We start from the raw sequence: 24,039 nt of genomic DNA on the forward strand, positions 1-24,039 counted from the left end.
AAATAAACCTGTGAAACTCAGATCATGTGACGTGGAATGAAAGGAGCAAACAGCAACAGGGCAAACGACAGGAAAAGGATGTGAAAAAAATAAACAAAAAAACCATTTGCACTGTGAGGAAGGCAGCACACATCTGGAGAACATTTTTGCATCACAGCGATGAAAGTTTGTCACAACACTGCAGCTAAACAGGAAGTCACGAAGCAGCTCAGCACAGAGGCCAAGATGACTGCAGGTTAGCTTTAAAGGTGCAATGTGTGAAAAAAGAAAATTATAAACAGAATGTGAGGAAGGGTTACAGTCATGAAAACAGTCATTTAACATTTGTGTTTCTGGCCACCTGTGAATATAAGTCCAATATTTACTTTCTTTTAGCTCTGATTTGGTTTTAAATGCTCTTTAGCCGCTAAGCTAGTCACCAACTCTTATCAGGTACATTGGGTTTTCACATTCAGGTTGTGATGTTATCCATTGTAATATAAAAATATGGATTATAGTCGCTTTAAAATAAAGATATTTCAAACCTTTGCTGCATAATATGTATAAGTAAGTGGGAGAGGAAGACCCAGCTGTACTTTTTAAATCGATGTAAACAAGCAGTTTGATGACAGGCGGCTCCGAGACCAGATTCTGTTCTGCAGAATCAATAGTTTCAGTGAAGAGAGAGAAATTACCCGCTTTACAGGATTTTATGAATCAGCAGCACTTCAGTATCGGTCCCATGATGATGAGATGCCTTCCCATGAGTCTCAATGCTAAAGTCTCAATGCCTCTTTGGATCCATTTCGCTCCGTCTGCGAGGTGAAGAGAAGTCTTTTCCTGTGCTGCGTCTGTGGAGAATAACCAACCAGCTGGCAATCTCCAGCACTGCTTCTGATATTCTTTTCTGATGCACTCAGTCAGAATTGAAATGCTGTGAGCATTAGTCCCCGACACCGTTGGTGTAATGTGAGAGCTGTGAGGTGCTGTGAAGTGCTCTCACTGCATAAAGGCTGAGGATTCTTTGGGAGTTCTTTGCAAAATAACCGTTCCTTTGAGATCATTGGTAGGGGGAATTTATTTTCTAGATAGATAGATATTCCTTTCATTTCACAACATAGCATTTTTACTGTGCAAATGTCAGTCTGGCTGTCAACACAGCTGTATAAATACATCTCTGGACTGCAAATATCATCAGTCACTCATAGGCAGGCCACAATTGTTTGGGGAGTGTGTGTGTGCTTGATGCAGGCATCTCATTAGAGCAGTGGACTGTCACATGAAAAATGAACACAATTTGATGGGGCTTTGGCACTGAGGGGATCGATACCTACAGCATGAGACAAAAAAAAGAGAGGTGCTGCTCCAGGACAGCCTTCTGGAAGACTGACTGCATGTTTGTTCACATCTTAATTTGTGTTTAAGTATTGAGTATTTACACTTTGACTCTAAAACGATGGGTTACAACCCCAAAATGAGTGAGAACAACCAGTGAAATAGCAGTTTGGTCTTGCAGGTCAGAGAGAGATGTGACTGTTAGCTGTTAAAGCTGAGCTCCTGGTGCTTTGGCTGCACAAACCTGCATGTGTTGGTGCTGATTAAAGATAAACCGAGAGCTGATAGGATGCCAGCAGCCACAGTGTGTGTGTGTGTGTGTGTGTGTGTGTGTGTGTGTGTGTGTTTCTGTGTGTGCACCACCTTTTATGTGCAGTTATTTCAGGCCTTCAATTATATCCAAAACCCAGTATGAAAGCTCCTGTCACTTTTCTCGCCTGTTTCGCTTTTCCTAATGAAATGATTTCGTGCCCATGTGACCGAGTGGGTGACAGAGAGAGGCATGACGAATAAGCCTGGAAGCTTATTAAGTGAGTATCAGGGACGGAGGCCCGGACACCTCACTCCCCGAGAGGCTGCGCACATGCAGCTCGGCTGAACGCTCCTGCCTGAATTGACAAGCAGCCAGCCGGCATCTTCAAGAAGAACAAGCAACCCATAATTATCCCGTCCAACCCACAGCGTCACTGCCTGCAGCTCGGAGATCCAAAATAATCCGTCTCCGTGGCTACCCTGTTGCCGGGAGACAGTTTGGGAGGGCCAGGTCAATGACAAGAGACGGGCAGAGGTGACAGGCCAGGGTGCTCAAAGATAACACATCGTAATACTATTGTTCACCCTCTGCATCAAAGCTGTTGGAGACAATCATTGGAAATAAAAAGTCACCGTTTTAAAGGTGCCCTGTGCACTAACTCAAGTTATATGTATCGCCTAACACACATGTTGAATGTATTTCCTTCCACATGCAACACTTTTTAAAAATGTATTAAATTGCATCCATGTTTGCTCGTGTGTAAACATCATGTGAACACATCAAAGTCTGCTTACAGGTCTTGGGGAGCTCTACTGAACTTGAGAAAAAAAGTTGAATAAAGTCTTGAAGCACAAAAACAGGTCGGATGGAAATATAAATTCAGTGTATGGAATAACTACTAACAGTTCCACAAAATGTCAATTGAAGAAAAATTGCCTTCTTGTTCCAGCTATTTTTTACACTTATATTCACAAAATGTGTGTTTGCCAGTAAAGTAAGGGGCCGAGTTGTTTAAAGATCCTCTCCACTGAAAAATGTCTCTCACATTCCTCTACGTTGTGTCAGCCGCTGCCAGTTACAAAGGAACATCTCACTGACTAACTCTCCAATCTTTCTTCTAACGCTAGCCATCTACATGTGCACGGCTCTTCAGAGGTGGTGGGCGGGGCATTTGGTCTGTGGTATTTGCATATTTGCATATTCATAAATCCTGAATTTCCCACTGAGGGAGAAAGATGTGCTTCCAGCCCTCCTTTTTTTATTTATTTACTTTTTATGTTGGAAAACCATGTTAAAGAGAATATTATTCATCGCAGAATATTTTTCCATACTTGTGTCCGGAGGGGTACTTTAACTTATGCCCCCCCACCCTCCCCCCTTGAAGCAGAAGGCCTATTTTTAGTCCAGCTCCCATCTCTGACCCTATTCTGTCAGTGCAGTTGTGACTTAGCAGAGAGCTGAGTGTCGTGCTGCTCTTAAAGCACAACTGTCCAGGTCTCCTGAGTGTAGGTCACTCAACTCAATATGCACGTTTGGGCGCTTTGTATGAGATTCACTGTGACCGTTCTGAAACGGAGAGCGGAGGTAATGGGAGCATGCCGTCACCGTGCCGCCACCTGCTGGCCGCTCTGAGTCACAGTGTCTCCTGAGGAGTGAGGAAGTTTCCTGAAAAAACACAGTCAGCCCTTTGCCCTAAACGCCTCCTCCCTCCTATCGCTCAGAGAGTGGGTGAGGGGTCAGACAAAAAAGAACACCCTGTGTACTTTGCCTAGACGTCAACCACAGAACAAGATTTTCCCTTGAGGAACGATTTCTCTTTTTGTACAGAAAAGAGTTGCCCAACAGTTTCTCAGAATTTCCAAATGGAAGCCGAAAGACAAAATACAACACGGACTGCATTCCACATTTATTTACAAAACTTGGATAAAGAAACCTGTGGCATCATCTGACCTGAAGTGTCCTCAGCCAGTGATGGTTTTCTTTTGACAGTAAAGTGCATGATAAAGAGGCTTACAGTGAAGCCACTGAGGCTGTGTAATGGGTTTGTGTGTGCGTGTGTGTGTGTGTGTGTGTGTGTGTGTGTGTGTGTGTATGTGTGTGTGTGTGTGTTGTCTGAATGAGGGAGCTCTCACTGCTTCGCTCCCTCATCTTGGCTTCTTCTCCTCCATCCCAGCGAGGATCTGAAGGACTGTCTGGTTGAAGTCATCGGGCTGGTCGGCGAAGACGTAATGGCCTGCTCCTCTGATCACCTGAAAAACACAAACACAGAGAGAGAGAGAGAGAGAGAGAGAGAGAGAGAGAGAGAGAGAGAGAGAAAGAGAGAGAGAGTCGGCTGTTTAGAGATAAAGCTGTCGTGGTTCACAAAAGGCAGGTAAACTCTGAGATGGATATTTCTCTTGAGGCAAAAACATTGAGATGTTGAGCTATTTTGCTTCCGTAGACTAGAGGAAAGAAAACATCCAAAATACACATCTACGTGTTTATTTTACTCCTTTGTATTTTTGGGGTGCGGTTGATTTCTCCGGAATTCACCACCAAAGTAGATGATGCCTCATTTGCATATTTAAACATAACAGTTCTGAAAATGGGTAATACAAAATAATCTTAATGTAAGTAATCAGCTGGGGAAGTTTCATGGAGATATCTATTGGTTCATTTAAAACTACAAATACAAAGAAATGACTCTAATATGTCAACAAAAAGAAACAATAATGTGGATTTATCCAATGTTCAGATTTCTGTTCTGGAAATGAATGAAAATGAATTTAAGTTCCCTTGTAGTGTCTCCCCCTTACACCACATACTGAAGAGACTTGACATGAAACCCTACCGTGATGTGCACATCTGGTCTGGTTTTCTTCACCGCGTATCCAGAGTCACTGTCAATGCTGGAGCGTGATCCGTAGATGAAGGAAACGGGAATGTCAGCCTGGACTTGGCCGATCCTCTCCAGCATGGGCCTCTGCGCCCAGCCATAGGGGATGGTCATGTTCCTGAAGGCTGTTTCTCCACTGAAGGAGAGAGAAATCATGTTAGAGAGATAAACTCAGTACGGTGTAAACATACACAAGTGTCTCACCTCGGAGTCTGGGCATTCAGATGGTAAATGTAGTCGGATACCGTGTTGTCGTCAAACACAGAAGAGTATTTCTGCTTGAAATCCGACCTGATTGTCTGGACCAGCATGGGACCTGAGAGAAGAGAGAATATTTACTTCGAGATGTTAGTATGATAGCTGCAAACAAGTGTGTGTGCGTGTGTGTGAGAGAGTGTGTGCTGACCTAGAGGCCCAGCCAGTCTGAGTCCAGCCAGAGGGTTGAAGGGGCTCATGACGGCCCCCATGGCTCTGATCCACACTGGGATGGCGTAGTGGTTGGGGTTCTCTGGACGTGCTGGGAAACCCCATGGCTCCACCAGCAGCAGATGTTTTACCCTGCACACACACAGAATTACAATGTCATATATTTGAATATATTTCTGGGTTGTTTTTTTTCTGTGTGACTAATAAGCAGACCAAAGCACCTGTGTGGGTATTTGAGTGTGTAGGCAGCAGACAGGTATCCTCCCAGGTTGTGTCCCAGCAGCACCATTTCCTCCAGTCCCACCTTCTCCCTCCACTCCTCCAGCGCCTCCACAAACTGCTCCTCGGCCCCCTCCGGGTCGGTGCTGAACTCGGGGCGGCTGCTCCTGCCGAAGCCCAGCAGGTCCAGAGTGTAGACCGGCCCACTGCTGGAGAGAGAGTCCAGGTTTTGGGCCCAAAGGGCAAGCCCGCCTCCAAAGCCGTGCAGCAGAACCAGAGGAGCTCTGGGCTGGGCGGGGGGCTGGGGGAGAGAGCATGGCTGTGGCCTGGTGGAAAAAGCTAAGGTCCACAGATAGTTGCTGTTGGATATGCGGACGTGTTGCCTGGAGAAAGGCTGCTCCACACCTGGGGGAATTATGGGACAAGGGGAAGACAGAGGAGGGAGGAAAAGTAAGAGAAATGGGACTCAGCCTAACCGCTCCAGATTTATTAGACTGGTACTTTAGACAATTTTTTTCCAAGACAAAATATCACATGAATTGCAGACACCGAATCCTCTGAGCATTTAGACAACGCAACAACTCAACTTGTGACCACTCAAGTTCTCAGCACACTTACTCTTGAGCATTTTTTCCTCTGCATCTTTCAGCTGAGAGGGAGAAGTGGGGCACCAAGAGGGAAGCCAACTTAATATCCAGGAGCTGTGACAGCAGACATGCACAGGCAGGCAGACAGAACATGTAAAGTGCAATCTCAGATAAAGGCAAACTATAATTTGAACTTTGACCATATGACATTGCTGCTATCAGCACTGTTGGTATGCAATCTATACTTCCCAGAATCCCCCTTCTAGACAAACTTGACATCATGTAAACAATATAAGGAGTGAAGCCAAAGCTACTTAGTTTACACTTTGTATTTTGAGACCAAATGTCATTAAAAATATTTCAATTTAATGTTGACTTGTTTCCCTGTATGCATGTTGACTTGGGATACGATTACTTCAGAAGTCTCTAGTAACCACTGTTCAATTCAGCATTGCATTAAATTCATCAGACAGTTATACCAACACACATTAAAATATTTTGAACAGAGAGGCAGGCAGAGATTTCACGAACGAGTTGAATAAAGTTGTTTTTATTCTAATAGACTACCGATCTGCCAAATGGAACATTTTGTACTCCTGAAGATACTGACAGATTTTAACTGATATTCAACTTTATGTGGACATTTGACAGTAACCGAGAAATAACACAACATTAACAGAGGTCCGAATCATGTTTATAATGAAAGTACTAGTTCAAAACAACAATGCAGTTGGGTCATAACATAACGGACGGCAGTCAAAGAGGAACAACAACTTACATAACTAACCACGGTATGAAGACGTTTTCAAAATAAAAAGCGTCTTCAGGGATAAATAAACTCACCTCTGCTCCTTGGTAGGTTGTATCTCCTCAGCCATCCTGCGCATGGTGTTTTGTGATGGTCTCGCGACCAGGTGAAAAGCTACTGTAAGAATTCATAGTGATGCGTTCAAGTACATTCTGTAAATAAAGAAATCTAAACTTTTATGTAACTTTTATATTACAACTACAGTAATCACGAAATATCATTTTATCTAAGTCTGTGGTTATTTAAGAACACACATATGATAACCTAAATTATCCTGAAGTTTTTGCACACTTTGTAAATCTGTGGACTCGGATGGGCTTTCAGAGAGCTGAAAGTTAGTATGTCCGACTACACCTGAAGGCAGCAGCGTGGTCCGAAGCTCAGGTGAGTGACGTTCGTCGTCTTGACTCTTTAGCTCTAGTTTGAGCAGAAATTCTCCTCAGTCAGTTTATGCTTACTCGAAGAAATGCTATGGATTCTTTAAGAGTTGTTTAGGCACTGTGTCAAACCTTAACCAATCTCCTAAAGTTACACAGCTGACCTCCAATGGCTCCATTTAACAGAGGTAATGTCAATATACTTTACAAGAGTAAAATCAGGAATTCAACAATTCAACATTAAGCTAAAACAGAAAGGTAAAATACGAGAACAAGTGGGGTTTTGTTGGGGTAACATATACGCATGGCAATTAGCATGTACCCTGTTTTTCAACGCTTTCGTTATAACACTCGGCCAATCAGAGGCGGAGTGGCTAATTGAACCGTTAATGGAAACTGTTTATGCTGTTAAGGACACATTTTTCAAAAATATCTTTGGCATTAACCTCGAAAATGTTTACTTGAACAGTCCTCGAGTAAATTCCGTTTTTTGCACGCAAATTTAACATTTAAAAACCAAGTGTAAAATAGAAGAACAAGAGGGTTTGCCAATTAGCATAGCAAACCTGTCATACGTCACTCGGCCACGACGCTGAATGGCTAATTATATGTTAAAGTTAAGTGTTTAAGCTTTTAAAGTAACATTATTCCAAGATATCTTTGGCATTAACGTGAGACTGTTTACTTGAACGTTACTCAAGTAAATGTCGGTTTTGCACGCACGAGCTAAAGGTAATTCATAACAATTTGGCTAGTTTTTGTATCTTGAAGCATTATGTGAAATACTGTGTTTCAAAAATAATTTTTAATTCATTAAACAACTGAAGCTTCCTGCTTGTGCTGCTGGGGTAAAAAAAAAAGTTAATTAGAATGAAATACAGCAACAGAAATTTGCCTGGAAGGGCTGAAAAATGTGTTTGCGTCTTGTGCAATGACAAACCAAGGAAGATGACTTTGGCTTTCCTCAAACTAATATTATCCAGGAAAACACAATTGCAGGCAAAGAGATTAAAGCGCTGCTTATCTGCGTACATTTCTTATTATAATTTAAGATAAGGTAAGAGATTAAAGGCAAAGTTAATTTAATTCATTATCCTCAAGGATTTGAGTGGTGCAGTATGATCCTGCTGCTGCAGGAATAGCACTTTTTATATCTCCCTTTTTCCCTTTTAAAAAAAAAACTCTTCCTGTGAATCTCATTAAATCTTAAAAGGAGGGTTATCTTGTAGATTTACAGAGGTATTACCCTTGAAATAGTCAGGAGCACCCTTCAAGAAATGATTCAGTGTCGGAGACCTCTGGAACTAGGAGCTGCTTAACAAACTCAGGATTTAAATCAGTCAACAAACAACATATGGACATTATGTACATTTGATACAGATAATTTAAAAGCTTTTACTCAGGTATTTATTTCTCCAACATGGTGGCAGGTCACTGTGGATATAATCACTTTACAAACGCAGCGATGAGCCGCAAAACAGCCACTCTTTCTCATGAAGAATTTGTGATTTTCTCTCTTACAGGTCAAGGACAATTTGAGGGGAGCCCAACCAGTCCTGGTCCACAAGGTGGCGTACTTGTTTTCTTTTAGTACACGCGCACACACACACACGCACACACACACACTTTCACACACACACACACACACACTACTTTGTCCTTCATTCCTCAAACACAATTTTCCTCTCGTACCACCCACTTCTGGTGGCTCTTTAACTGTGGGCTTACTGAGTGGTTCCTGAGTGGTTCATTTCCTTGGCTCTCATAGATGCACACACTCTTTCTCTCCGTGTGTTACTGTTCGTTCACTCTGCTGAGCACTCAAAATTTCATAAACCAGCAGACAATGAGGCTGTAGTCGAGCTCGGCTGAAGCCGTCTGGAGACCAGTAACTGTGTGAAGCTTTTTAAAGTGAGGAGACGGCATAAAGCTGCGGCATGGAGCCGGCCTGCTCAGTGACTCTCACAACTAAATGCTATAGTCATGCTAGCGAGAGGTTTCACCGTGTTTCCTCTTCCTCTTGTTTTATCAGAGGCTCAAAATCAGTATCCTGTAGTAAGGCAGTTAATTGACTTATCAAAAGGTCTGTTTAGTCTCATCAGTCCTGGGACAATCAGGAGGACGTTTCACAAAACAGGCCAACAATTTGGTTTATATTGTCTCATCTAACTGATTGTTCTTGGAGGTGTGCATAGTGTCAATTCAAGTAGCACTTATGGAGCGAGGGCAAGCATCTTGTGGAGGTCTTGCATATATGACACACATGCACCAGTCATTGCATAATTAGGCTTTTATCCAGTGATGATGATACTCAGGAATCCGAATGTGTCTCAAAGTCGTGTTTACATCATTATCTTGTCAACCTGAATACATTTGACACTGCTGATATTTATACAGTAACCGAATATAGACCCCACGTTATTAAAGTTAACAAAGCATAGGTGGTTGAAGATAAACTGTGGTTGGATTTCAAGTGAATACTGGAATTGATTTAAACTGTGTCCCAATTCCATACTCCAGACACATTTTAAGGCTTTTTAAAAGATGACAAAGTATAGTATACTCGTGAAAGCCAGTATGCATACTAAAAAGGTTAAATAATTGTGTGCACTGTTGATGCACACTATTGTACCAAAAAGCAATGCACAAAGGGAATAGAGGAGCTGCTAACAGCTGCAAAGAAATGTTAATAATCTGTGGATAGTTTGTAGGATTATGGGAAATCTATTCGCATAAACGGAATATATATATTGGATTCATAGCAACGTTTTCATTAGTGTATAATCCCCTGAAACTAAGAATTTTTCCTGAGCTTAGAATGAGCCTTTCGTATCGACATATGGAGCAGGTCCTCTCACGGAGTCCCCCATGTTGCACCGCCATGTTTCTACTTCCTGGTTTCTACGCCATCGTAGTTCTCCGACACGCATTGACAAGGATGGGTGAGCGGAGGGGCATTCGGTTGATTGCAATATGTAACCTTCGTGGCTAGCTGCCACTTAATCCCACACACTGTTCCTTTAAGCTGGATATGCAGTGACATCCCAATGTTGCAGTTAGCTTGACGTCTGTCTGTGTAAATGTTGCATCATTTCTTGTTGTCACAAAAGCCTCTCTCACAGCAGACATGTTGCCTTGTCACAATAGGAAAAGGACAGGTGATATTAACGAACATTCAAGTGTCTCAGTAACCCGTGCCAGCATGCGCAAGAGGCACCTCTTCACAGCAGACGTTGACATGTAATCACAGCGTAAACACAGGTGTAATTGATAAAATGAGTTATAGTCCTGTTCTATTTACTGTCACAGCCATTCCAGTAAGCCGACATGCACAATACCAGGGCCCTGGCCCACCTAAATGGAACGGGGCCATAATTAATGTTATTAATTACACCTGTGTTTACCCTGCAACGTCAAAATAGTTTCTGTGAAGAGCGGCTATAAAAAGACCCAGAAACTGAAGCCGCTTAATGCAAATCAGACATAATTATTTAAATTATTTACACCAAAAGAAGTGCTCTTTCTACTGTGGCACGTCAAAATGTCTTCAGTAAAAGATGCCTCTGGATTTCTTATATACTAAGTAAAAAAAACAATATACTGAGAGAATTAGTACATTTAGTATACAGTAGTAGAGAACCCATACAGGTGTTTTCACTTATGTCTAATTAGAACTAAGGCTGGTGTGTGTGTGCACGTGTAGAGACTCTCTCACTCGTTTTGTTGCACTTGTTAAGGTGGGGCAGCCTAAACCGCCATCATTCTGATTAGTACATGAAGTTTGGTGACCTCACACAGTTCCCATTATAGCTACACCCAACTTCAAGCTGAACAGGAGGCCTGATTAGCCAGAGGAATTGAAAACACCCGCAAGGGAGTGCAGGGCCCTAATTGATCGTATAATAAGTATCGTATCGTAATAATATATTGGTAATATGTGGCACTTGTGTCATTGCGGTGGAGCTCAGGACAACATGGATAGTCTCCTCCGGCATGTGATTGACATTGCGGCTGGCCCTGAACACATCACTGGTATATATTTTCTACAACAGTGTGTGTGTGTATGTGTGACCTGGTCTGCAGTACGTCCATTGTTCTGGATCTGATTAGCACAAGGTTAATACAGACCCGCTGTGGATTAGTCATTTAGCTGTGAGCTACAACTGCACTCTGTCATGACTTTTTTTTTTGGGGCATGGCCCAGTGCAGTATGGGTTGTAAAAGTGACCGAGCTGTTAGCGTAAGATGAAAAAGGGGGATGGAGGAGGAGAGGCGTGTGGGTCTGTCTGGTTGCTAGGAAACGTGGCCGGCGCCAACAGCGGATATGATTTATAATGGCCAGCCTCACCGTCTCGCTTTCTCCACGAGTTTCCTCCTTCCTCTCCTCCCTTTCACTTTTCCACTGACTCTCTCCATCCCCGAGCCTCATTTCTATCCTCAGCATCCGTACGGGTCTATTAACCGGCCCTGTCTGACTGAGCGGAGTACTTACTGCTGGCATTAGGAGAGGCTGTTATTTATATGGGTGTTCCTGATATTCTCTCCTGCGTCCACACAGATGAATTCCAACAACTTCAGTTTATTTGGAAAATAATTACTAATTTTAAATCTTTCTCTCTCTCTGTCCCTCTTTTCGGTTTTCCTGCAGAATGTAATTATATAGGTGCAGCAACTTCCGTGCGTGTACGTATGAGCGTGCACGTTCACATGATCATGCATGAGCTGCACCCACATGAATGGATGATATTGATTTGCAGAGACTTGATCCACCTCGGGATGTGAAAATGCTCAGGGGACAAATACAGTGTGAGGAGGAGGAGGAGGAGGAGGCACGAGGCCATGTGAGGGAAGAGATAAAAGGCTAAATGGAGGGCTACATGTAAGATGAAAGGATGTCATTCAAGAATGCAGCGATGTACAGCGTAGCTTTGGATAGAATGGGTTTTTGAAGGCTGACGCCAGCTCTTAAAATATATATTTTTTGTGTGAAAAGTACAATAAGTAAAAACACTGAGGATTTTCTCTCCTTGTGGTTCGGTGGAGATTTGTCTGCGAACAGTGTTCAGACTATCACGAGACTCTAAAGTTTCTACTAGAAGACACTCTCACAAGATCACTATTGTGTGAGTGACTCCTTAAGCAGAGTGACACTGCAGATTTTTACAAGTGGACAGACTTTGCTGTTGATTTTATGTGAGAGGCAGATAGTTTTGGTTTTAGCCACTAAGACGTCTCTGAGATTATGTCATTTAGAACATTATTATTTTTTTATATTCAACCGCAACATGTTTTCCCGGAAACAGTGTCCCAGTTAATTCAATAATCTCACTGTTAACAGTTTTCAAAGGAACTGCTTTTTGCTGAGGAAATGGCTCCTTGGAATAATATAGGGCTGCTGATATCAATACATCACCATCATCATTCTACCGATTATGCCGTCCATAAATCGAGTGAACGGATGAGAAGCGATTACTTTAGAAAAGATATACTTACAACCTAAAGGCATAAATTAAAATAATAATTCATAAACATTGACTTTAAGTAGCGCAATTTAACTTTCAGTTTAAGTGCTCAAGCATAATGCAGCGTTTTCTTCGAAGACGTAAAGGCATTTTGTGGCAAAGCTTGGCTACCTCAGGGACATCATAACTAGCCACCTTATTGATTGTTATGGCTTTCATAACCAGCCGTAATGAATGTACATTCTTTACTATTCTTTCGCCTGTCTTGAAAGCATCTAGTCCACAGAGCGGACCCGTCAGTGATAATCCTCCTGTGGAACGCAGTGCGCTATATATCATTAAGATATACGGATGAGGGGTTGATTTGTAGTCATCAAGGTACTCGAAGAATTGTTTCAGCCCTCGAAAAATACCTACATTTAGGTCTGTGGTTTGTTTACAGATTATAGAAAACTATCTGCATAGCCAGATACCACGAGAGGTGAGAGAGAAAATATGTTGTGTGTGAATTTACCTGAACTGACCCCTTGATACAAGGCCAGTGTGAGTCTTCTGTATCTGCTCGCCAATATGGTTTATGTTGTACGACCTGAGCTGGATTTATAGTTGCCACAAGGGGCTAATGGGAGTCCTGCTGTAGACACCTGCAGCGTAGCTTGTGATTTTTATTGCTCAACGATGGATTTCACCTCATCTTTTATACAGGTGTTTGGTACTTCATCAAACCGTATCGTGCTTTAATCATTTTCCCCGCAGTAATTGTATTTATATTCTTTCATTTACTTTGGGATGTAGAGCGACAGTAAGCTACGCATGGACGTACATAACTAAAGTTACATCCTGGTGACTTCTATTTCAACAGGCCTCATTACTACTGAATATAAGATACTGCTGTGGCCGTATTTACTTTATTTCACTCACTGAGCCGAGTGTTTGCAGGGAGGATGGCTTTGTTTGACGTGTGGCCCTTAAAAGATTGCTGTGTTGGCAATTTTGTATTAAAAAGTCAGCATGGAAGCAGTACAAAGTAGCCTACGATGCCTTAACTTCAATTATACTTCCAGCTTTAGTGCTAATAATGAGCATCCCATGTGCTGTGTTGTTCCACAAATCTAAAATGTCTCCTCTGTTTAGCCGAGACCTCATCAGTCTTGCTGTATCCATCAGACTTCTTAACTTATCCGAACTTATTAAATTAGATTATTTTCGACGAAGCAAGAAGTCTGTTTGTCTCTTAGTTCTGCATCCATAAGTGATCCAGGAAGGCATTCAAACTAGAGTGTCCATATTTCTCTCTCCCTCTCAGTCCGTCCAGTGTCTTCCAGTAAATGGAGGATAATTTTAGAGCGATAAAGAGCCCAGAGGATATTCGAGGGGAGGGAACACACACACACACACACACACACAATAATATGGTCCCTCATTCCCTGTTGCACCTGCTGACCCCACAGGATCCACTGAGATCGGCTACTGCTGAGTGTGCGGCTTCTACACACACACTCTCTCTCACACACACACACACACACACTCACACTCACACACACACACACAGGAATGCGTACGCACTTTGACTAATAGGCCTAATGCTTCCTGAAGAGGGCCCAGCACTGCATTAGCTACGGATGTGGGATTGATTTAGAAACTGAAAGCCTTCTAGTGTGCATGTGTGTGTGTATGAATATGTTTGTGCGTGTAGTTCCACTCCTCTGACATTATCTGTTTACTCACAACTGATGCTCACACACACACACACACACACACACACACACACACACACACACACACAGAAATACACACATGAAGGAGGTTCAACTGATTTTTATGATTCATATTCAATACGTCTTTACATTTGGACATTTTCACAAAGCATAAGTATACTGAGTCGTATTCCAGTCTGTTATTTTTTTCATGCTGGAAACGCCTGACATTTAGACCTTCATCAGACACTAAAACTCTTTACTAATTATAGTCGGGCTAATTAAGGCAGTTTGACCCATCACACCAATTAAACAGTCGCAAAACTCTGGAAAACATTAGTCTTTCTAATGCCGGATTAATTCCTGACATCGGTATTAAAAGATTAAAGTTAAGAATATAATGGACTAATGAAAATAAAGGCTGTTTTGACGTGCCGGTGGTCCATCATTGCTACAAGGACGACACCGACAGTGTGTAATATTTAACACCTGAAACGGTCCAGCTCTCTTTGCTACTCACAGTGGCTCTAAATGGCCTCGGGGGTAGCATCACCAATTTGCTTCACTGTCGTTTTGGCCGCTGTGGTGGAGCACTATGTTGCAACACCGGTGTCCCGATTGCTGGCATTATGGAACACAATCTTGACCTTGACTATTGCTACACTGGGCAACCGCCATAGCTCATTATTTTTGCTGCGTAACGTATGATGCAGATGTGCGATTTGTGGTTAAAAGCAGGAAATGTTTGCATAGATAACGCAAAACAGTAGGTTTGCCTATAGACCGCTTTGTGTGAGCCAACATCTAGCGGTGCCGCCATTACTGCGGTGACAACTACCATTATATATCACAATAACGTGTCTAGACAGACAGTGTCTTAAGTGTTAACTTAGCCGACGTTACTTGTTTTACCACGTTAGGCTAACGTTAGGCAGCTGAGAGCTACAGGTTCTCCCCAAACTCATAGACATTGTTGACTAAAGTAACGTTGCATAAATAGTAAAGAGAATATTAGACAATTGTGCAGTTCTTAGGATAGTTTGCATTCACACTTGTGGGCGACTGTGGCTCAGCGGTAGAGCAGGGTCGCCCTTCGGCGGTTCGATCCCGGCTCCGCTAGTCCATGTTGATGTGTCCTTGGGCAACGGTGTGTGAATGTTGTAAGAACGTTAGATAGTCCTGATGGGCAGGTTGCTACCTAGCATGGTAGCCCCTGTCATCGGTGTATGAATGGGTGAACGATGACATGTGCTGTAGTGTTAAAGCGCTTTGAGTGGTCAGAAGACTAGTACAGCCCATTTACCAAACGTGCTCCTATTGTCGGCAGACGCCACCACAGTAATGGCGACTTCCTTATTTCCGGTATTACCCCTGATTTGCGTATACCAACACTGAAAATATGTGTCAATTTAGAGCTTAAAAAAAGTCCATATGCTGATCAACCGTGTGAAAAGCACTTTGGTTGGAGCATACTGACGCCTTACAGTAGTATGTATGGGGGTAAAGTAATGGGGGGGACAGAATCCACAGTGCTGTATTGTGGGAAAATGCATTCCCAAGTTTAGCTGAAACTAATAAGAGGCTTCAGCAGGCTGAGTTTTTAAATGAAGTGGTTATCTTCCACCATCTTTTTGTACATAATACCCTCTTTGTGTTACCATGGGCAGTGTTGTTACGCTGACAAAATGGAGGGATTGTCGTGAAGAAGATACCTTCTCAATTTGTCTAACACAGTCGTTTTCTTAAACTAGGACTGTGGATGTTGACCCTCTTAGATTATAGTCTCACTATTAACGTACCACTATATAGTACATGTTAAACTCAGCCACCTCCTGCATGTGGCCGTTGAATGCATTCTGGGAATCATTGTCAAAAGATATAGATATAACCTTAGCATGAAGCCATGCAGGAGCTAAGTGAAGAAACAAAGAGGCCACGGTGCGTGGGGGAGAATATTTTTAGAGAAGCAGGTGACTGGCAGAGGATGCTGTTAGAAAGAACGAGGGCAGAAGAGGAACGGGTTAAAGCGTCGAGAGCGGAGGAGAGGGTGAGGTGGCCTGGGGGGAGGAGAAGAGAAAGAGCAGAGAAACACAAAAGCAGACGTGGAAGGAGGTGGGGAACTGATGAAGCAGAGAGCCGGGTTATTCCTGCTGTGAATCTACTGTACGTGTCTTTGCCGCGTGTGTGTTTGTGTGTGCGCGCGCGCACACGTGTGAGCGAGTATGAATGGCGTGGCTCTGGCTGCAAATGAAACTGTTTATCAGATCGATATGGCCATCATCTCCCAGATGACTGTGGCCTCTACTGAAGAGCAATCATAAATCACAAGCAAATATGGAGGCCACCGATCTATACCAGCTGCGCGTGTCGCTTTGTGTGTGCTCGCGGGCGCGCTGTGCACAAGCGTACATGCGCGTTTGTGGTAACCTGTTTGTATCTGTATATGTGGGCCTCTTTGTGTGTGTGTCTGTGAAATCTTCTTTCTCCTGATGCGTGGAGATCGGAGATGGAGCAGTCAGAAAATGGAGACACAAGAAGAGAGGGACCACACCTTAGACCCGTCTATCCACGCAGCTTCACAGTGTATGAAAATAAGCATGTAAGCCAATGCACGCGGGCACGATCAGCCGTGTTGTAGAGTGTGACATGTCCTCCGTCCTTCCCCACAGGGTTAACAACAGCTCTTGTTCTGGGTCTGACGGCCCCCGGTGCTCTCGCTCTGAATAATGTAGCCCTCCCGATATCAGTGACAAGAGTCTCGAAACCAAAATAGCATCTTGAGCTTGATAAATATAGAAGGTAATTAAATCGGCAGCAGGAGAGAGACAGAGAAAAGCCAGGGAAAGAAGGGATGGTCTGTTTTATGTGCGAGGACAAAACTCCCCTCTGCTGTGAACATCGGGTTTTGCGGTCTTCCCCCCCCCCCCCTTCACCCGGATATTAACAATAATCATTTTTGTTTGTTTGTGGTAGTGTTTAGTGAATACACTGGATGTGGAGGTTGCTCGGCGTGTGTTTTAGGGCCTGCCAGATTGCAGTGAGTCAGCAGTATTTCACTGGTTCGTCCTCAGGAGCCTCGGCCGCGTATGTGAGCACTCGCTGCCATCTGCCTCTTGCCACTCTTTCGCCTTTTTTTTTTTTTTTTTAACGGCCTGTCTGTATGTTTGTGCTCCTTCGTCTTATTCTACCCTTTTTGTCAAATGTTCCCAGTGAAGCAGACGAATCAGGGATTGATCCTGTGTGTGTCGGGAGTCGGGTGAAAGGTTGTGTGTGTGTGTGTGTGTGTGTGTGGGGGGGGTTTGATCAGCTTGTCAAGAGCAACCGGCCCCCATCTTGACAGGATCTCTTCTGGGAGAGCGCGTGTGTGTGTGTGTGTGTCCGTTCAGTGTGACATGTTGTGACAGAAACTGAGTGACAAGCCCCTTCGCAGCCCACCACCAGCCACTGCAGAGAGACTAATGATGACAGCGCTCAGGCCGTACACACTGCTCTCTTTTTCTTCACAGACACACACTCACCGTGTCTTCCTATCGCTCGCTCTCTTTGTCTTGTGTCTCTCCCTCGGCTACCTCTTCCTCTACCACACGCCCACACAGACAATGGCATCCTGTATATCGTCTCCCTGACACAAAGGCGCAAACACACACATTTACATGAAAACTCGGGCATACACACACAAACACACACACAAACACACACTCGCACACATTCACATTCATGCATGCAGTCATACTAGTCTGCATGACAAATATTTCTCACATACACACACACACAAAGATACACATGTTTTTTCTCTTTGCATTGTCTGTCTTTTTCTCAGACACACACACACACTCTGGCTTTTTTCTCACACACACACACAAACGCTGCACTACTCTCTCTGTCTTGGAATTTTACATTTTGATGAAGGAGGAAGCACGTCGTCCAATCAGAGCAGCGGGAGCAGGGAGAGACCATCTCGGCGCAGACAGCAGGGAGATTCGGAAGCGGTTCGACGGTGCGTTGTCAGGGTCGCCCCTACCAGCTCTGCCCCCCGGCGTCCCCTCGTCTGCGGGCGGACGGTGGTACGATCCGCCAGGCTCGATAAGAACCCCTCCTCGCTGTCTCCCCCTCTTCTGTCAGTGCTAGGGTGTAGCTACTGATCCTATACCACAGCACAGAGAGTGAGAGTGAGGAGGGAGGAGGGACATCAGGTGTCACCGTTCCGCAACCCCCAGTTGAGGCTGCATTACCTCGACAACCAGCTCCAGGGTAGCTGCCAGGTGAGTTTGAGGACACACACACACACACACTCTCTCACACACACACAGACACTTTGACACACATGCCATGCATGTGCACAACGAAGTGATTCCACGTTGTTTTCACATGGGGATGTGTTGGATTGAACAGATTTCCATACACAGGTGTGCAGCCGCTGATGTGCTTGAGAATGTGGGTATTGTCACATACATCCTATGTCTCCACACTGTTATTAGTGTGGTGTGTGAGCATGTGCGTGGTTGCTGTCAGAGTGTGTGTGTGTCTGTGTGTGTGTGTGTGTGTTTCGTGTCAGAATGTACAGTATATGTGTGTGTACATACGCCGTCCCTCCCAGCGTGATGGTGGGAGACAAAGGGTCCCCTCTGTCTGACGCTGTAGCAGCGCTCACACCGACGCTGATGGGTGGGAAAGTTCTCTCCGTCAGCAGTCATGTCTGATCGGGAAAAGAAAAGTCAAATAAGGTGCCCCAACCCCCCCCCCCCCCCCCCCCCAACCCCCACCGACCCATCGCTGTCGAACACTCCTGACTCACGGTGATAGGAGGACACGGTCACAGCAGATGATCACTCGTTTGGGGGGGGGGGGGGGGGGGTGCTCTGAGGACACGGAGGCTAAGAGAGAGAGAGGGAGGAATGGGGGTGGTTGGCGGTCATGACACTACTGTAATGTGTGATAGACATGCCATAAAGAATGAGGTGAAAACACATGTGGGGTCATCTGCCATTCACATGACTGCCGGTGTGTGTGTGTGTGTGTGTGTGCGTGCGTGTGTGTGTGTGTGTGTGTGTGTGAACGGGAAGAGAATGAGCAGGAACGTAGTGTGCAGAAAACTGCCGACCATTACTGACCGATAAACCCAGACAAAGGGCGGCGGATCATATATGCAGTTTTGTGTCATACTCTGAGCGAGTGTGTATGTGGGAGGGGGGGGAGTAGGGGGAGGGTTCGTATGTTGAACGGTCACGTATACGCAGGGCACCTCCGTAAGCATGTGCGTACAGTATGTCGGACCATCACGTCTGAGCTCGTCCCGTAAGGTGGCAGTCGTCTCCCCGAGCTGATCACATGTGCGCATTGCGCTGTGTTCTCGGTCCTCTCTCTCCCCCTCTCTCCCCCTCTCTCCCTCTCTCTCCCTCTCTCTGTCTCTCTCTCCCTGACGCCCTTATTCAACCTGTCCCGTTTGACAGCCGGCCGTCGTCCCACTCCGACTCTCTCCACACCGTCACGCAGCCCCAGCGGAGCCTCGTTCAACCTCCGTCTCACAAGGCTCCAGACTGGTTCAGCCGTGTTCATATGACACTAAATGATCAATCCGCTCTTTGTGTCAACGACTGTAATAGATGTGCTCTTTATCCTTGTGTGGCCTTTATTAAATCCTGCCCATGTGATTGCAGATCTTTGTAGCATGGGGGGGTGCAGTCTAGTGTAGTTTGTAGATTTGTAGATTTGCATTTTAGGACCAGTCAAAGCTTTGTTGGTTTAACAAATGCTGAATCGGATCAGATCAGTAAACTCTTAAATGGCGTTTCAAAAAGACCCATTTTCTTTGGACAGAAATATCTATTATGTAAGAAGTGCAGATTCCATCTTTTTCAGATTATATTTGTGGCATTTATTTGGTTAGTACCGAGTGGGTGAGACAGGGTGGTTGGGGTTAGAAAGAGAGAACGCACAGTTCGAACTCTGGACATGCAAGTGCACAGGTCGCACATTCGCCGACAGTGACGCCGGGTCGTTCAGTGTGCAATAACCTGGAAAGGCAGAATTCAATATTTGATGGAGACGGCAGCCCTTAAACATACATGTGTGTGTGTGTGTGTGGGCTGAGTATTGCATATATCATGAGAGCGGAGTACTCTATAACCCGAGCCTATGGCTTCCCCCCCCGAAAAACGAGTTATCAGTGACCAAACGGCACAGTCTGTAGAAACGGCGGCGACGGGAACAAGCTGTACATTTCTCTCTCGGTGCCCTTCTCTCCTCTCCTTTTTTTTTCTTCCATTTTCCCTTCCCCATTTCCTCTCTCTTTTTCCCTCCGTGCTCACATGCACACACTCATCCCCTCCTCCATATGTGAGCGCTGACGAGCTGTAGGGCGTGCCCCCCCCCACCCCCCCCTCCCCGGCACATACGTTACATCGAGCTGTGCAGCGTACATACATCCACGACCATGTGCAGTTCACACATGGCTGCACACTGACTGACATGCCGGCCGTCATATACGTCCCGGTTTACTCTGCGTGGGCCTCTGCGCCCGATGAAAGACATCGGAGGCCCCAGAATCGTGATTTTTTTTTTTTTTTTTTTGTATAATTCGGAGTTGAGTGCAGTCGCACGGTGACTGAGACGGTACTTTGTTGCGTACACGATGTCTGTAACGCGGAGAAACGTCGGCGTAAGCAACAATTACCCTAATTGAACATTCCAGAGCAGCCCTTGCAAAATGGCTGCCGAGCCGGCACGCTGTCTGTGATGGCCGACAAGAGTGTGTAGGTCTAAGGTGTGTGCGTGTATAGCTGCACTTGTCTGTGTGTGTGTGTGTGTGTATATGTTCTGCCTGTTTGTTTGTGCTAACTCCATGTGAGAGTAATCCTGCTCTTGCTTTTTACCGACTGCTTTGTGTCAGGGGAAGTCTCCGCTCTCTGCTAATCCATAATTTCCCACCTGAATATACCTCGAGTGTAGGAGCCATTATGTCAAACCGCCGTACTGTAACAGTTGATGATTGTGTTTCTGTAAAAAGATCCTTTTTAGCTTTTGAAAATAAAACTCGACTCTCCGCTTTAAACATCGACGGCGCTGGGAGTCGCCCTTTCAGCTTCACGTCGTGGACGTCGGCATTTTCACAGACCAGCGTCAACGTGCTGAATGCGTGTTACCAAAGAGCTGACCTTGTTGTTTCTTTACAGCTCTCCGCCTCGCCAGCCCAGCACCCAGCCGGCCGCCCAGCCAGCTATCTACCCGTGGCCCGGCCCAGAACTGGCAACCTGCAGGAGTCATCAGGGTTAGTGCGCCTTTGGCACGCCTCCGTGCCAAAATCATCCGCAAGAATCAGGCAGGAACTTGTAAATTTAAAGATCTGCACTTAAACCAAAGGCCAGACAATCAAATGATATGCTTGCATTAGGGAAAGAGTGAGAGAGAGGGGGGGGGGGCGCGATGTTGAGTCGTCCATAAAACACTGCTACTGGTCCTGATTTATAACATGCAATAGAACAAGCTAAGAGACATGCAGAGGTTTTTATTGTAGCACAAAAAGCAAGGTTTCATTCATTGTAATCTCATAGCAGATATCGAGTGACTTTGTTTGATTTATGCATATTTCTTTATGCTTTGACACAAAGAGAGCAATGACTCCTCTAAGGTCACTTGTCTAAAATAATATCTTTCAGAGGTGGAGTTTCTCAGCCACACACACACACTTCAGCACCGAGATAAGCAGCATTCTCTCATTTACATATCCACTTTTTCTCCCATTCACATTATACTACACACACACACACACACACACACACACACACACACAGATTATAAACATCGCTGGATTAAGTTAAAGCTGTGCCGTTTTGCTAATAATTCAAATACTGCAAGTACTTGCATTTTTCTGCAGTTCATCAGGGAGACGCTGTAAAAAGACAAAGCTGAACTAAATGACTACCAGCGCTCAGGCCTTATCTCAACTGTGTGGGCGTGCGGCTTGTGTGCTCATATGAGAGAGAGAGAGAGAGAGTCAGTGTGTGTGTGTGTGTGTGTGTGACTGCGAGGCTTGAATGTGACAGCCGAGGGTCGGGCTTACACATTAAAATCTCTGCCGCTGTTTCTAATGCGTTTGCCAAGCAGTAGCGTGGTCACAGCGCTCAGTGGAAATGCCGGAGAGACGCAGCAGAGAGGACAGACGACGATGAGGGAATTTACCGCTGTGCACATGCAACACACCGTGATGGGTGTGTCTGTGGATGTGTGAGTGTGTGTGTGTGAAATACCTCGACTATTGATTGGAGTGAATAATAATAATGCTTATCACAAAAAGAGCCATTCCTTTACAGTTTATAAATCCTGTAGATCCGGGGTAAAAGCACATTTTTACAGTAAAAAATACTTAAAACATTATAAAAAAGCCAAAATTAACTAGCTTCTAATAAATACAATTTAGCAAAGTAGAATATGATCTTATTAAATGGCCTTCTAGTCAATTTATGTGTTATTTTATATATTCACAAATATTCATTACGGAGCACATTTAACGGTATTATTGGTATTATTATTGTGTTATTTTATCGTATGAGCTCTTAAAGAGCTACAGTAAGCGAAGTGACCAAAAGCCCATTTAGTGTTATTGGGTCCCTTTTGAAAGAGTTTCTGGTATTCGCCGATATGCTAACGACGATTTAATAATAAGACCATAAAAGAGATAAAGTTTGAACGGCCGGGGTGAAGAAATAATCTTGTTTTGTTAACCTATTTAATTGGAAAGATATTGATGTCCACCCTTTGAGTAAAGGGAACATGAGGACAGCAGAGTGTGTACGTGTGTGTGTGTGTGTGTGTGTGTGTGTGTGTGTGTGTGTGTGTGTGTGTGTGTGTGTGTGTGTGTGTATATAAGTGTGTCCCTGTTTTAGGCAAAGGGCCTCTTCGACCCGAGTAAAGAGGAAATGGATGCTTGGCAAATGCTCCACCAGCATCCTTATCACTGCTGCTCTCGGAGCTGACCGCCACAGCTCCTTAATAACGTACACAAAACACAGTCGTTTCTATTTGTGCACTCACTCAGCCTCCCGGTGTGTTGCCACAGATAACGCTAATGCACAAAATAATGTGCACTAATCCAGGAGACTTGTTCATTTCTGTTAACGCAGTCATTTATCATCTGATTAAAAGACGGGTGGAGAGAGAGAGAGGGGCGATGCAGCCCACACATAAAGAGAGACAAAGCCAAACTAAAGGAAATAGTATCGTAAGTTTCTGTCTTTCTCAGCATGTTGTGATGCGGAATAAAAGAGAACAGTGATTGACACAAGTGGAGGTCTGCTGGCTGACAGTGAGGGTCTAAAACAGAGAGATGTGGAGGATGTTCTCCATACAAAGCGTTCTGCCTCCCTGGCTTCCATCCCGAGTGCAGACAACAGGCGTCTTCATTTTCCAACTCAATTTACAGGCGCATTAGGAGACGCTGAGGCGCGCCCAACTCTCTCAAATGCAATCAGCCTGCTTGTGTGTTTTAAGAGGAAACTGGAGGGTGCCATCTTCGTCGACTTTCCTTTTGGCTCCTCCTCTTTTGTCGACTCGTTTTCTCCCTGAAATCATTTCTAAACGTAAACAGCTGCATATGGATTTTTTTTTCATGCTGATTTGTCTCCCTTTTAGGCTGAGGACGCTTGTGAGGACTCATCTCATAAAGATTTAGATAGATTTCCTGAGGTGAGTTCAACATATGATGACTGATGGCTTTGTCCACCTGGTCTATACACACTATATTGCAAAATTAGCATGTTCTCCAAGTATGTGCAATGTCTTGAGATATTTTAATTAATTAAATGTAGCGCCTAATATCTCATATTTTCAACCCACAATGCAAGTTTTACAGATTATTCATGTTCTATCAAAGTGACTGGTGGCAAAATTTGACATAAATTAAAATAAGATGAAATAATGCCACTATTTAAGCATTTTTACACAATGTTAATTGGGATAACAGCAGTGCCTGTTATATTTTCTTATGTTTACATTTTCTTTTTAATGATCACAGTGAGTTTAAGGC

General features: G+C 44.4%; 1 protein-coding gene across 1 annotated transcript; it reads right to left on the reverse strand.

Moving 5' to 3' along the window:
- Window positions 1-3,355: 3,355 nt before the first annotated feature.
- Window positions 3,356-6,600, reverse strand: LOC306708457 (1-acylglycerol-3-phosphate O-acyltransferase ABHD5-like). The gene is made up of 7 exons (XM_079176296.1): window positions 6,518-6,600; window positions 5,706-5,788; window positions 5,090-5,492; window positions 4,849-5,000; window positions 4,647-4,758; window positions 4,398-4,578; window positions 3,356-3,816 (listed from the first exon to the last, which is right to left on the reverse strand). Exons 1-7 carry the CDS (start codon window positions 6,559-6,561, stop codon window positions 3,712-3,714), a joined length of 1,080 nt encoding a protein of 359 aa, XP_079032422.1. The 5' UTR covers window positions 6,562-6,600; the 3' UTR covers window positions 3,356-3,711.
- Between the last annotated feature and the right edge of the window lie 17,439 nt (window positions 6,601-24,039).

The sequence above is a fragment of the Pholis gunnellus genome (assembly GCF_910591455.1).
Source record: "Pholis gunnellus genome assembly, chromosome: 16".
Taxonomy (NCBI): Eukaryota; Metazoa; Chordata; class Actinopteri; order Perciformes; family Pholidae; genus Pholis; species Pholis gunnellus.